We start from the raw sequence: 15,635 nt of genomic DNA, 5'->3' as shown, positions 1-15,635 counted from the left end.
CTGATGCTGTTCAGTGAATGCCTTAAGTAAGATCTCAGATCATCTGGCCCCAAATTCTTTTTTGAATCTAATCAATCTTTACTGAATTAACTGCATGTAAGTGCACGATTATTTAAAAAAAAAAAAATCAAATTTGACAATCGAAATGCGAAATCACACCACAGGAATCGGATAGGAAACTTTTCCTGCCAACCACGCCTACCCGGGATGGGCTACATCTGCCAGGTTGACCAAATTAATTGCAGCACGGCTTTCTTCATAACGCTGACCCACCGCGCCCGCGCACGTACGCGCTCTTGGATTTGGATTTTATTGACTTCCACGTTTCCATGTGAATTGTCGTTTTATATTCCTGTCGAGAACGGTAATTTCAAGTTTTTAATGTTACATGTCAGTTCCCGTAATTATTTTTTTTTTGGTGAATAAATAACTCCACTTAATTATATCATGACATGACTATTTTGTGACCTCAGGTAACTTTAAGCTAGCAGCTAGCATGAGCTTCTACATTTGAAATCCCGTTGTGTCGTCGTAAAGTTAGTTTAGTCTTAAACCTTTCCTTTAAGTTAGATAGTTTTGTCTGGAGGTTTACCTATGAAGCCAACTTTTGTTGAATAAACGAGTTTTCCTCTGTGGTATTGTCTACTTTAACATATAAAATTGGTAGAATGTAATCCAGTGACAGCAGCTCCACTGTTCGCGTCTCCTTAAGGTGGGCTGCTAGCCTCTTGATCCGGTTTGATGTTTACCGTTGTGCGGAGTGTGCTGTCCAAACTGGTTTCTCCATTGTGGAGGACAGTAGAGGTGAATGAAGCAGACATATTCCCCGGTGCAACAGGTAAATGCAACATGTCCACTAAATACAGTCAGATGAAGTTCATTCATTCAGTACGGTTGTTGTACTTGTTTGCATAAAACAGAAAGTTTGGTCCTTGCTTGTCAGGCTCGGCGGATATTCGCAACCTTCGGGGCAGTGTGGTAACCCAGCTGTGCCTGGATTATGGCATGATAGATGAGGCAGTCTACTTCACCAGTGAAGAGGTGTTGGGTGGGATGCCGCTGAAAAAAGGGGACCTGGTGAACTGCATCGCAGTGCGAGATGGTGCGGAGGGAGGGTGGAAAGCTGTAAGGGTGAGAAACTTGTGTCTACCACCATCATTTGCGAGCACTACATTTAATTAACCTTAAACTAAAACCAACAACTGACGTTCTTTAAAGTGGGTCATTTGGGAAAACTTGAACGCCAAGGATTATTGTTAGTTGTTCTACTGTATACAAATCTTCAACCATCATACCATGCGTCTATTTAGATGTCCCTTACTATCTCCTTGTGACATCTGAGTAGTCTGTACAGCATCACATAGTATTTGTATTCATTGAAAAATTATTTAAAATGTGAAAAAAACTCCAACTTTATCAATCAGAATTAAAGAATACAAACAAAAGTGACTGAAACTGCCTTACATTTGACTGAGGTCTTCCTTTGTCCATGCTCAGGCCCTCCATCTGGTTTTACAGTCATTGAGTCATCATCACGGTTGTTTTTTTATGATATTGCTGACAGACAAGTGGCGATGTAAATTATTTACATTAAAGACACTGATGTCAGCTTTGACACACAAATGATTTGAATTCTGTCTTCTAGGTGGAGAAGAGCGATGATTCTTGGGAGGATGGTGAAGGAAGGTGTAGCGAAAATGACAGCATGCAGCTGCGGCCTCTCATTGGCACAGTCACATCATTTGATGGAGATGGCGGCTACATTAACCAGACAACTTTCTTCCCACGCTCCAGTCTTTGGGAAGGTACTTACATTCACTGCGCTTCACTCAATACGTTAGTGAACGTTTTGGATTCCGTAGTGCTTTACATACACTCACTTTGTTGTCTCCACTCACAGGGGTGTTTTGCTCTTAGGAATTGCTAGCATTTTCTACTCCTGTAACAGTCGCCCATATGTGTATAATTCATGTTTGTTAGGCTCCCAGACTGACAGCATATTAAACAAACTTAGCACTACAGTAAAATTTACTAGGAGTTAGCTGAAGGCTAATGTTCTCTTCCTGCCTGGTGGCATGCTTCATGTTTTTTTTTCTTCAGGTTTTGAGCCAATGAAAGGAGACTGGGTCCAAGCAGAATATTTTATCAATCCTACCCAGTGGGCCACCCAGGCTCATTCTGTGGCCCCCTTACGCTATTGCCGTCTAAACCAGGTAAATGAACCCTTGACGGCTATAGAGTATATACATGATCATCAAAATTACGTCCTTTTCAGAACTTGTTACTTTTGTCAAATGCAGTGTCATCAAATTTATATGGTTGAATGTTTGTTCATGTGTCAAATTGAATTGTTCTATATTAAAACGTTTCTCACATCCGCTCTCTGCAGGTGTGTGTGACCAGTGTGTATGGTAACAATGGTGTGGTGGCGGACAGTGTCTTCTTCAGCCTGGACTCACTACTGCTGCCTGCCCACTACCAGCCGTGTCCAGGGCACCTGGTTAACCTGGTGATGGTGGAGAGCAGTCAGTCCTTCTACTGTTGGAGAGCCCTGTGCATGGCGCCATGCCCAGAGGGGTATTAACCACAGTCGCTCTAATGTCATTGCCTGACAAGCTAAGTCTCAAATTTTGATGTGAAAGATTTGATGCAGAGAAGTAATTGGATCATTTTGTTGTTGTTCATGTCCTAGTGTGAATTTCACAGCTACACATCTCCCGGAGGCTGATCTCATGAGCGTCTTGGAAAACAAAGGAGGGCTGGATGTGACAGACTATGGCCAATTCGGGGAACTGATGATGGGCGAGATTCGATTGCTGGTGTTGTGGATACAGTAAGTGAACATAGATGCAAGATATTGTTCACAGTTCTATTGTAAAATGCATTTAAGTAATTATACAACTAACCAACCTTGAGGTCTGATTGCCCTAATTAAAGCGAGTGGCATTTTGTAACATCAAATTAGAAAAAAATGAAATAAGAGGATTTAACACATCATTAGACAACAAATGATTTTGCATCACCAGAGGCTCCATAATATTGTAATATATAATCTTTCTTGCTCTCTTTAAAAAGGAATAAAGGCTCAGAGACTCACAGACTGAAGTGCTGTGACTTTGCTGGCTGGGACTCAGAAGAACAGTTCTCACTGACCACTGTCAAAGGGTCTGTACCACTGAAGCCGAAACAGCAGCAATTGCAAACAGACGGCTTGGGGTCTGGGTCTACTCTTGAGCCCTCAGAGAACAAAATCAGTAATGGCAAAGGGAAAGACAAAGCAAATGGTGAGATAATGAAGGAGACTATCATTTCTTCTGGTGTGAGGAGAGAAGAAAGAGAAGTGGATATTCAACCAGGAGAGAGGGTGTCTATTGGAGTTGCCTGCCAAGCAAAGTAAGTTATTTTTTTGACATTTGTAGTCGTAATAGTATAAATAATAGCAGTTGTGGAAGTACTTAAAGAAAAGATGAATGTAGAAAGTTTTTTTGGCTCCCACTTTGTCTGAGCACACTTTGCAGCTGAACTCCATTATGTGGGACATTGCACAGGAGCCTGGGAAGCTGTGCTGAGCTGTTGTTACTGCACTTCTCTTCTTTCATCATTGGGAGGCGCCTGGAGGTCACAGTAGGTAGTGAAGAGGAGAACCTGCTGCAGCCCTCTGACCCATACTGTCCCATTTACACCAAGCCAGCATCACAGAAGGACAGTCACATGATCACGGTCTCTACTCCTAGAGAGCCACATAGGTACCAAAACCAGTAATTACGTGAACTGGGAATGCATTGACTACACTGATGTTCACCTTTTGCTCTATTGACTCTGTTTCACTTCAAGGCTCACTAAGCGACGATTGCCAAGTTTCCTACCATCCTACCCAGTTCCCCAGGCTTTAAAAGACTGTGTGGCGGCACAGAATGATGTGCTGGTGGTCCAACCCTGCTTGGGAGAGGTAGGAGCTCCCATGATTAAGTTTCAGTTATTGCGTGGAGTTGCTTTGAATTTGGGCTGCTTTCTAAATAGATTTGTTGAGTAATGGGTCAATATATACCATAGTCTAGGTGGAATACTTGAATCTGATTGGATGCATGTCCATTATTTCCTCATTTATGAACAACTATTTTGTAACAGCAGTCAAGCTGTCTATTAATCTTGCAAACTAATACACTTGTTATTTTGTAACCATCGCAACAGGAAAGCAGTTAACTCTTTTTACAGTGCAGTAAGTCAAATTCAGTTAAACTGAAATATTTAATTTCCTTCATCTTCTGCGTGTGTTTGCCCAGGTGCTGTCCCCATCCAACACACACACCCGTTTTTCAGCCCTTCTCTGGCTGGAGGAATTGCATGCGGAGAGGGAACTGGGAGAATTTGCGATTCATTGTACTCCTCTTAGAAAAGGAGCTGTCTATCTACATCTAGTGGTCCATGGCTTGGCTGAGGGTAGACCCAGTCTCAGTATAGGTAAGTCGGTGCTACCAAAGTTCCTGTTGTGAGGTTTTGTTTGTTTTGTTTGTTTTCTCCAGAAACATTTTGACCCTCTCATCCACAGGTGATAGAATAATATTGAAGAGACCACAGAGTGACGGCATAGTTATGGAGTATGTGAGTTATGTCATGGAGGTAATGACATATTTGATGCATAATATCTTTGATGTTCTTTAAAACAAGTTTTATAAATAGAACTCTATTAATCTAAATGTAGAGCTTGTTTATGTTTTTCACAGATCAATGATGAGGATGTGAGTTTGAAAGTGAACTCAGAGTTTCAGCGCAGCTACCTTGGAGAGCCTCTTGATGTTGAGTTCTCTTACAACAGGTACAACATAGTCTGTCTTCTTATCATCCCAGAATAATTTGGTATTTGCGTTTGTATTTCACATGTGCATAATGTGTCTCGAAATTTTTCAAGTACTTCTTACTTCTAGTATTTTTGACTACTTCCTTTGCCAGGTTGACGATGAGGCGTTGCCACCACGCTCTTGGCCAGACAAAACAATTTGGAGAGAGTAAGTTGGTGTTTGCTGTTATTTATTCAAGCTCATACAACAAGCATTTACTAGCAATTTTGATACTAAGAAGACAATGTAAAATTACAACAAGTCAGCTGCACTGTTGTTGGCAACATGTAGCATTATTTGGAAGTTTGACATTGTCTTTCAAAGAGGTAATCTGAAAGTGGCTCTGAGCTCTTCAAGGACAGTTTTAGTAGTTTTCAATTGTTCTATTTTCCTTGTATTTTTGGGTCAACACAATGTCTGCAAAATGGCGGCATTGCAGTCATTGGGGGTGAATTGTCTGCATCAAAATATGCCCACTAAAAGTGTTTAATTTTGACCAATGACAGCTCAGATTGTTTGTATCAGTGTGTGAGAACTTCAAGGAAATGATCATAATTCTACTAGTCAAGTAAGTTGTCTAATTGTTAAAGCCTTTGCAACGTCATAGCCCAAAACATTCTGTTCTTTGGAAAAATCATAGTAAAATGAAGTTGTTAAGTCCACTACTTATACATATGTGCTTGAGTTATCAGCTAATTATGGGTGAACATATGGGCGGCTTTATTTCTGAAAAATGATTTCATTTGAAGGCCATCTGAGTATAATGTTATGAAATACTAATGGTCACAAAAAATTGACACTAGATGGTGCTGTTGTGTATATTTTCTGAATCTTGTTCCTGGACTGAGGGGAGAAATTGCCATGTGATTCCAGGAATGATCTCATTATCACATTTCACCGTAAACAGTATCTTCTTACAAGTAATTTCTAATCATTTGCTCAGCTAGAAGTGACATTTTTTTAACTACAGAGCTGTTTCAAAGACAAAACCTATCATATGTTCGGTGTTATCATCGTTAATTATTTTTAACAGAAGGATTTCAGGCTTGGATAATCATTTGTAATGGTCACGCCAGACATTTATATTTTCACAATGCTCTGTAGTTCTTTTCCCCTCTAGAGTGACTCCTCAGACCCCTCAGTGGACAGGAAAGTGGAGAGAGGAACAAGATCAAAGCAAAACCATAGAGGACACCGAGGTGAACGGAATGAGTGATAAGGAGATATAAAAACATGTGCTTGATGTTTGAGTCTCATTTATCCACACTAGGCTCCTGCAATGGAAAATGACAAGGTGTCAAACGTTTCAATTGACATGAAGTCAAAGGCCACACAGACAAAAGGTATGCTTGTTGTTTTTGGATGTACAGAGAAAGTTTAAACTCTGCCCTAAATCAAATGCACGTGTGTTTTCTACCAGAGGGCAAAGAGGCACCCAAACCCATCCCAGGCCCTGGCTGCTTCTTTAACTCTGACCTCAACCCCCCTCAAAGGGAGGCAGTGAAGAGGATCTTGGCTGGAGTGTGTCGACCCACCCCATATGTTCTATTTGGACCCCCTGGCACTGGAAAGACCATCACTCTTATAGAGGCCATACTACAGGTGCATCAAACACTTAAAAAAAAACAACAACAAATCAAGGGTGATATTCATCAGAGGGCTTTTGGTCAAAGCAGGCCTCACATAATATGTTGAATAAACTGAAAACTCTGTTGATGCCATTTCAAAAATTGATAATTATTATATGCAGTGGTAAATCTAAGTTTATGACTTGATGAAATATGTCCACTTCTAGGTGTACCACTTTCTGCCCAGTAGTCGAGTACTTGTATGTACGCCTTCCAACAGTGCTGCTGACCTCATCTGCATCCGCTTGCATAACAGTGGTTTCCTGCATGCAGCAAGTTTGGCCCGTCTCAATGCTTCTTGTAGACAGGAGCAGGTATGAAGAATCAAATGGATGACATGCATGTTCATGTGTACCTTAAGGTCTATAGAGACACCACCAGGGTGGGTCTCGATGCTTTGTTCCTTTTTAAATATTCAAGCCATGTTGTTACTTGTAATGTTTTTCCGTAGTCCATCCCAGATGTGTTGAAACCGTATTCAAGGGCAGGAGAGGACATTCATCAAGCCTCTTTCCACCGAATTGTGGTCAGCACCTGCTCCAGCGCTGGCATGTTCTATAATGTAGGACTACAGTAAGTGCTCAGCTGTAGAGGGGATGAGGGTCAACACTTTAAATGAGCACTTTACCTATTTCCCCTCCTTTAGAGCCAGTTTGACTGTGAATATGTTCTTTCTTAGAGTTGGACATTTTACGCATGTGTTCTTGGATGAAGCAGGCCAGGCAACAGAACCGGAGGCTCTGATCCCCATTAGCTTGGTGTCAGAGAGAGATGGACAGGTCCCTCTAGTTATACACACTGCCTATATCTAATAACCAATACTGGTTAGTACAGAAAACAATGAACCGCGATTAATTCTGATTTTTTTCCCCGTCTTGCTTAGATCGTGTTGGCTGGAGACCCCTGTCAGTTGGGACCGATTGTGAAGTCAAAGTTAGCTGCTGCCTTTGGCTTGGGGTTGTCGTTGTTGGAGAGGCTTATGGCGAATCCACTTTATGGCAGACATGAGTGGGGATACAACCCAAAACTAGTTTGTGCATTCCTTTACAAGTCTATTCTTTTTTTTTCAGCGTGACATACACAAACCAGTATTTCACACACACGTACATTTACGTATCTTCATATATCTCCTTGTCTGCAAGGCTTTAATGAAAGATTGCCAGTAACGCTGTTTTATCAAAATAAAATAAACTTCCAACACTCCAAGAATATTCAGTTCCATGAACAACTGAATAGAATAGAGGGTGCAGAATTCCTAGTTTTGATACAAAAATCAGTTTGTTCTAGATTGATTCATTGTTTTCCAAGCACTTGAAAACTGGAAGCTTTCATTAAGATAAAACATTTTTCTGACATAATTGACCAATCTCAACTACAACATTAACTACATTTATTTTTCTGAAAACACCAGTTGCCTGGAAACCTTGTCAGTGCATTGTGCCTTAACGATTTGGTTTAATGGCAGGGAAAGGCTAAAAAACACTCTACCTGAACTGTCTTATCCACATATACTATATGCATATTTCCTAAAACATTACTTGTTCTACCATAGGTGACAAAGCTGATCTACAACTACCGTTCGCATGAGGCTTTGCTCACATTGCCCTCCAAGCTTTTCTACCAAGGTGAACTGTATTTTAAAGCCACCAGGACTGTAGTGGACTCCCTCTGCCAGTGGAAAAACTTGCCTAAAAAAGGCTTCCCGCTCCTCTTTCATGGTGTAAGGGTAAGGAGTCTAAAGGATAAAACTTATAGCTCAGCTCTTTGGAGGGTGGATGAGGCATATGCCACATTACAGATTATGATTGCATTTTTCGTTACCAGTCTCTTTATTGCGTACATCTTTACAGTCCTGGTTTGATTCATTCAGTTAATCTGTCAAGAAATGGATAATCCATGACAGAGAAATTTAGCCCCCGCAAGTCTTCACTGCTTTTGCTCTGCTTTAGGGCACAGAAATGAGGGAAGGTAACAACCCATCGTGGTTTAACCCAGTGGAGGCTGTGCAGGTCATGCTCTACTGCTGCCAGCTGGCCAAGAGGCTCTACAACCCAGTAGACCCATCTGACATCGGCATCATTGCCCCTTACAAGAAACAAGTAAGACTGCAATCTGTGGAACACATGCTGTGGTTTCTAGGGCCCAGTCCCAATGCAAGGTGTCAAGGACATCAGTTGCATCAATGAGATACCCTCTCTTCTTCTATCTTGACGGGAAGTATTTTGTCATTTCACTCAATTCATTATAATCAGTGGGGAAAAAAAAGATTTACTGAGGTACTGTGATGCTTCTTTTAAGTGTAGTGAATCAGTGTTTTATTCCTGATTCAATATGTTACAAACCAAATGAAGGCATTACCAGCCAGTAGTTCAGTTTACATCCAACTATTAACTCTATCATGCATGATTATTATTTACCACATTTACTGTATCTGCAGGTTTGGCGAGAAGAGTTTCTAAGTTCATTCATGAAGGATGCTCAGTTCAATATGGCCTCACATCATTTGTATATACACAGCCTCTAGAAATGTGCCTTTTGTCTGTCTCGAATTAAAAGACACAAAACAATGGAAATAGCATTACCCATAATCAGAATTGAAATCTCATTGACAGCCCATTTATGAGATGGTTTTGCATCAGAAGATAAAGCTATCATCCCAGCCTAAATGAGTGTATTAACACATGACAAGCATTGATACAGACGAATTAGTTAGATTTGTAATGTTGTTGGTTTTACATGCAGTAAAAATGCCACCTGTATTCTTATGGCTCTCCAGTGTGAGAAGATTCGCATTTTGCTGGGTAAGGTTGGCCTGTCTGACATCAAAGTGGGCTCTGTAGAGGAGTTCCAGGGACAAGAGTTCCTGGTCATCATGGTGTCAACGGTAAGCAACTGCAGAATTTGGGTTAAAGAGGCATCAAACCAGGGGGAATGAGAATGGGCTTTCAAAGTGGTGCTTGCTGTTCTAAGACTTTACACGTGATAAGTGGTTAAGATATACACACACATTAGTTAGTTCCAAGCATTTTATTTTAGATTAGAAAACAGATTTGCATTTATACCAAGTTATCTATTTATTGTGTGTCAATGTTAATATAAACTTTAGCAATACTCAAAACACAAGATTTCCTGTTGGTGGGTACGAGAATGTATTTTTGCTCACTTTTTTTGATTGTAAATCGCTGAAAATGAAAGTGCTAAACTTGACATTTTTATTTCACCTTGAAATGGATGTTAGTGACGACGCAACAACTTTTGTTACTATTTTTGTGTCAGTCAAAGAAGCATTTTCTTTGGTGGGAGGTTTACCAACTAACATCACATTAGTTTGCTTCTCTTGAGTAAAACAAAATCTGGCAGATAAGGACATCAATTTCAATTTGAAAACATCAGTATGCAGAGCAGAACCCCCTCCATCACACCCTTCTCACAGTTAAATTTGGCAATTGCTCTGCTGTAATTCTCTTAATATCTAGGTGCGCTCTAATGAATCCATGCAGAGCGATGATTTGCAGAGTGCGCTTGGCTTTCTGGCCAACCCCAAACGCTTCAATGTGGCTGTCACTCGCCCCAAAGCCATGCTGTTGCTTGTTGGAAACCCCCACATTCTCATCATGGTGAGTGATTAACCTTAATTTTTTTTTTTAATGTACAATCCTAATATTCAGTTGTATTAATACTAGGTCTTTATACATACAGTGGAGTTGATATGTGTATTTCTCTCCAGGACCCATGCTTCAGGGCCCTACTGCAGTACTGTTTCATCAATGGGGCATATCTGGGCTGTGACCCCCCTCCCTCCCTAAGAGAGTCTCTTGTGTATGTATGTGGTTGCTTGTCATAGTAGATATTTCATAATAATGATAATTTACATTCATGGAAGTTTATATGCCACATGTCTAATATACTGGAAAAATTGGGCCTTAGCACCTGTTTAAACCTCTGTATATCTAACACAGACACCAGCAGTATTGCTGAGAACCTCACACTGTCTAAATCAGAGGCACTCAAAGGCAGTATACCAGAATAGATGGACAAGAGTATGAATACGAAACACAAATGTGTTTTTTATGCTTCATTAAAGTTAAACTGCATGATGGTGGTGCTATTGGCTGTTTGCCACCCTCCCCAGAGCCAGACAAACCTGTAGATCCTCCTGTTTGCTTATTTAAATAGACATAGATCAGGATCTTTTTTTTTTTTTTTGTCCAAAAGGGGACACTCAAATCTCCATGTTTAGTAGTAGTGCAAATGTTTTGGTTTTTGTTGTTGGCTAAAATATGGCACTGCGCCATTAAATCACTGTAGCCCACAGGAATATACTTCCAACTTTGTATCTGATTAAAATTAAGATAACTTGTCATTTTCTTTTGTAATTTCATGGTTTTACGCAACCCTGGTAATACTGAAGCAGTATGTAAGAAGTATGGGAGAATAGTGTATTTGGTGACTATTCACTGATACGCCACATAGCCCACTGACAACCATTCACTGTGCTAAGCTAACTAGCAGTCACCAGGTCTCTGTGGATCTCAGTTCTCTACCGCACCACTGAAGAGAGAGGGGTATCCGTCTTGTTAACTGGCTCTGGAGAGGATGGCCAATTAGCATATTTCTCATGAAGTTGTTGTGTTCCATTAAGGCGTGACTATTTTCAGTATCAGCACATACGTGGTTGATTCAGTTTCTTGGCAGCATCCAGTCCACAATGTTCTAACAATTAATTTTAGAGCCTGACTGACATTCTGTTGGACTGGACTGCTCAATAAACCAGTCTTCACCAATCTGATGCACTTAGTGGTTTAAAATGATTGCCAAGAATGTTATCAGCTTCACTTTCAGTTAGATTTGTAAGTAATGACCATAACTTTTTTTTTTTTTTAATATCTCCAGACCTGTGGAAGAATAGAAGAGGAGGATGAGAGCATGATGTAATCATGGATGCTATACTTGATGGTGTTTGACATCTTCTGCTGTTCTTCTATGTTATTTTCTTCATGTTGCTTGGGTTGTCTCTAATTTGACTGTTAAATTGGGTATCAGGCAATGTTAACTGAATTGGTTTGAAGAGAGAACTTTCTTGTTTCTGAAAGGGACAAACGCAGTTGCACACAGGGTTAGAAATAAAGATGACGCTTGAGAACACTGAACAGTTATTTTGTCTCGTGTTTTATTAAGCTGCTCTGCTTGAATGTGCGTTGTTAAATTGAACGAACACAGATTATGAGTAGATTGTCATGAATTCCATCATAGCATTCCTGCTGTGTGCATCTGCCATAGCCGCATACTGTAATAGTACAGTGACTTCAGTATCATTGGCCTATATGCACGTGCTGAAGTTTCCACTGCTTTATTATCAGCTCTTTGTTTCGTAGGATAAAATAGATGTAAGACAGTAGAACTTTTACAGTGTTGAGTGATGCTGTGGCTCAGAATAGAGTGGATCCACGGTTGTCTGTGTTTTCCATAGTGAGTTGTCTGCACACCTCGGCGTGGCAGCGTCTGCCCACAAAGGTCGGAGACTGGATGTGACAATTGAGTGTTAGTGACAGTCTGCACAGGGGCTGTCAGTCCTGCTGGAGCCCGCCAGGATGGGGGGGGGGGGTTAAGTTAATGAGTCCCTTATATGCTGGGAGGAGACAGCTTTTATCTGAGTGTACTGTACTACAAGGGAGCCCATCTCAGACACCCATTCCCCCGTCCCTTTCTTCCCAAGAAGGCCTCAGTCTTTGATCTGTCTCAGGTGTTAGTTCTACTGTCCTGTTCTGCCAGTGGAGACTGGACTGCAGAGGGAAAATGACCCCAAACACAATTTGCATTATGCTTTTCTTATGACTGTAAAAGTCAGCATCTACAAACTTGCATCTTCCCTCATTGGGTATTGGATCATGGAGACTTGGTGGCACGGTTTGTGGGACTGTGTTCATGGAATATTTGAGATAATTAAACTAATCTGAAAAGGTTATCTCTACCAAGGAGATGATGTTTTATTTATTTATATAGATAGATATAGATATATATATCTCACTCAGGAACAATTACATTGATCATGGAAAAAACACGCATATTTCTTTTAATTTTGGAATGGCCTATTTTTTTAAGTTGATACTCTCAAAAACAGTGAAAATTTAGAAGGATCCTGTGGACAAGCAATGAAGCACACTTCTGAATTCTGCAAATATCTATTAACTATAGCACTAATAATGTGAAGCCCTGTTTATGTGGGGTACATAAGACAGCCTGCTTAGGTAGGGTTTTTTTTTTTTTGGTAAGGTTCCATAGGTTTTCTTGATTTTTAAAGTCGTATTCTCTTTTTTCTGAGCTGTCTACTTGTCTCTGACAGACAGGTGCCCTGCAATATTCTTATCGCCTCCCTATTAGCTGAGGCAGGGGCAGGCAACACATTACTGAGACAGACATGGTGTCTACAGGGCAGCCATTAGGCCCAACAACAGACCCCTGCTGGGCTGCTGGCAGGGGGAGCTTGTTAAGTGGGTGGACCTATTGTTCCCATAAATTGGTCTGTGACACTAATTGCCCAGTTAGGCCCCTCTTACGGGTTGTACTCGTCTACCCAAACTGGAACCAGCCTCCACTCATCAGATCAGGCTGTAAAAAGTTGGCTAATTTGGGGCTGATGGAGCTTCTCTGACTGGCTGCAGGCAGGGTTGGTACACAAGCCCAGAAACAGGAGCTAAACCAGTTACAATGAACTCTATTCTGGTGTATCTGAATCCACAGTGACCATCGCAGACCTGTGGGGATAGAGGCCTCTGATTCAGGGGGGAAAGTCCTCAAAGGCCCAGAGGCACCAACCCCAGATACACATCTGCATTTGGAGACAGACGACATCCAGACAAATCCGATGATGCTGTAATGCAGTTCTGTTGTTAGATTAAGCTGCTTAAGTGCGTGAGACAGCAAAGGAGACACATAAGCACTCTTGTCTGCATCTCACGACGAGATCTCTGCTCTGAATGGGATGTTGGTGTGTCATGACTAGATGGATGGTTTTTGCTCGTTATTTATTGTAATACATATTCAGATTTGATTTTGTAGTTGCATAGATTTGCTTTCAGTTGCTGATTATTTCTGAAGTGTTGGATACTCGACTATATAACACAGTAATTAAGGTTTTAGTATCATGCAGTGCCTCATCATTTTGAAATGTTTGTGCTGCTGGGCTTGTATTACTTAGCATTGGCAGATCAAAGCAAGGTAAGCCAGAGGAGAGGCCTCTTTGCTAATGAAACCCTCCAATTAGGAAGCTGACGAGCAACATGGAGACCGACTGTCTACAAAAACCTCAGATTTCTTTATTTTCATTCACTTTAAATGCTCTTTGACTACTTTTTTTCTTAGACTGTTTTGTATATTTTTTAAAAGGCATAAGAGCCATAATTGTAATTTTCACTAACTGCGTCTTCATGCGTGAGCTCAAAGCAGACGTCATGGAGGAGCAGGCCAGGCATGTAGTTTTTGATGTCTCTGAATCTCAAATGGAGTTCAGATCACAAGTTTAAACGGTGCTGCGTTGATCTGAAGAGTTGATCTGAACCAGCCTCGTGGTCAAATGTGACGTCGTGTGACTGGGCTCCACTCAGTGAAAGGTTGACTGTGATTGCCCATTGTCCCCCTTCCCTGCTCCCCCTCACACACACCCTCCATCTGCCTACTGCCCCCCCTCCCCTCCTCTGTCTGCAGTCATCACAAAACAAGCCGTTGTCTCCAAACACATCGTCTCTGCGTCTTTGATAGGTAGTTGATAACAGACTTACAGACTGATGGGGCTGCTGACCTTACTGTATATAAAGCGCGCCACAGCTGCAGTTGCAAGGCCAGTCGAGAAGAGCGAGCAGCTCCAGTAACAGCTCATCCATCTACCTTGTGGATTTTTTGAAAACTCTCAGCATGTCTGTGTTCTTCACGGTGGTGTTGGTGGGTCTGGCGTGCCCTTTGATGGCGTTTGACATGGGTCAGTCCACCCGATGCGTTGCAATTCCCAACCAGATGAAGGTGTGCAAAGACGTTGGTTATTCTGAGATGCGGCTGCCCAACTTTTTGGGCCACAGTAACCTGGAAGGTGAGGTGGTGCCACGCTCGGAGGACTGGAGGCCCCTGCTGCAGACAGGCTGCCACCCCCAAGCTCAAGCCTTCCTCTGCTCCCTCATTGCTCCCATCTGCCTCGACACGTAAGGAGATTTTCCATTTTTACCTCTCAATACTGCCTTTTATTATTATTTTCTTACATTGTGTTCATTATTTAACATTTCCCTTTTTATTTTCCTCAGTTTTATCCAGCCCTGTCGCAGTCTGTGTGTGGCAGTTAGGGACAGCTGTGCCCCGGTGCTTGCCTGCCAGGGTCACCCATGGCCTGAAGCACTGGACTGTGACCGCTTCCCTGCTGAAGAAGACATGTGCCTCTCTCCTCACGCGAAATACAGCCACTTTGCTAAAGGTAAATATCCTCAACTAAATATTAAGTGCCAAAACAGACCGCAGTGCCTTTTAATTAAAATGACTTTCATTACTTGCAGTAGTCTAATTTTATTTCACTTTTTAATCACAGACTTGCCCAAACCTGCCTGTCAGAACTGCCCTTCTGTGGAAGAAGGTCCTGCAATGAAAACAGTCCTGGATGCTTTTTGCCAGCATGACTTTGGTAAGATTCATTTCTAAAAGCTGTATACCACAATGACGTCTGTGTTATCACCGTTGCGTTTTCCAAAATATTCATTCCTACTTTTTCCCCTGACCACAGCTGTGACCGCCAAACTTCATCGTCACCGCCTCCCTATGGGAGAGCCAGAATTTGAGGTGGAGGGTCGTGTGGAATTCATCCGCCAAGGACCTTTACTGCCTTATGACACCAACCACCTCCTCCAGCAGTGGCTCCTCATCAACCTGCGCTGTGCTAACGCCCTCGTGCGACCGGGGCGGGCGCAGCTTTATGTGCTGACTGGTTCCGTGCAACCTGATGGCACCCTCGCTCTCGCCCGACTCTTCCCTTGGCACAAAAAGGATGCAAATATCGCTGTGGCCACTCGCAAGTGGAAGCATCATAGATGTTGAACTAACATGTTAATGGGCAAATAGCGTCACGATAAGGAGAACCTAATGTGATTCTATACCTACAACACATGATTGGAGACAATCGAGCAGGAGATTT

General features: G+C 41.8%; 2 protein-coding genes across 3 annotated transcripts; both read left to right on the top strand.

The window, feature by feature from the left end:
• Positions 1–213: 213 nt before the first annotated feature.
• mov10l1 (Mov10 like RNA helicase 1) lies at positions 214–11,616 on the top strand. Of its 2 annotated transcripts, none has more exons than XM_086209467.1 (27): positions 214–364; positions 713–838; positions 944–1,131; positions 1,646–1,805; positions 2,101–2,213; positions 2,390–2,577; positions 2,693–2,833; positions 3,076–3,393; positions 3,549–3,746; positions 3,835–3,949; positions 4,284–4,461; positions 4,550–4,620; positions 4,725–4,816; positions 4,951–5,006; positions 5,943–6,037; positions 6,109–6,181; positions 6,259–6,440; positions 6,634–6,780; positions 6,918–7,039; positions 7,146–7,245; positions 7,350–7,496; positions 8,019–8,192; positions 8,416–8,565; positions 9,243–9,350; positions 9,943–10,083; positions 10,194–10,285; positions 11,360–11,616. In XM_086209467.1, the coding sequence occupies exons 2-27, from the start codon at positions 742–744 to the stop codon at positions 11,373–11,375; spliced, it is 3,462 nt and encodes a 1,153-aa protein (XP_086065593.1). In that variant the 5' UTR covers positions 214–364; positions 713–741; the 3' UTR covers positions 11,376–11,616. The 2 variants fall into 2 exon arrangements, with proteins under 2 accessions (XP_086065593.1, XP_086065592.1); XM_086209466.1 differs by having other exon boundaries at positions 10,194–10,289.
• Positions 11,617–14,377: 2,761 nt separating this feature from the next.
• szl (sizzled) lies at positions 14,378–15,538 on the top strand. Its single transcript, XM_086207955.1, has 4 exons — positions 14,378–14,658; positions 14,758–14,924; positions 15,036–15,128; positions 15,228–15,538. The coding sequence occupies exons 1-4, from the start codon at positions 14,378–14,380 to the stop codon at positions 15,536–15,538; spliced, it is 852 nt and encodes a 283-aa protein (XP_086064081.1).
• The last annotated feature ends 97 nt before the right edge of the window (positions 15,539–15,635 follow it).

The sequence above is a fragment of the Aulostomus chinensis genome, chromosome 7 (assembly GCF_037954235.1).
Source record: "Aulostomus chinensis isolate RoL2024-O1b breed Wild chromosome 7, RoL_Achi_v1.0, whole genome shotgun sequence".
Taxonomy (NCBI): Eukaryota; Metazoa; Chordata; class Actinopteri; order Syngnathiformes; family Aulostomidae; genus Aulostomus; species Aulostomus chinensis.
The sequence above is the reverse complement of the archived record's forward strand: the minus strand, read 5'-3'. Positions and strand labels throughout refer to the sequence as shown.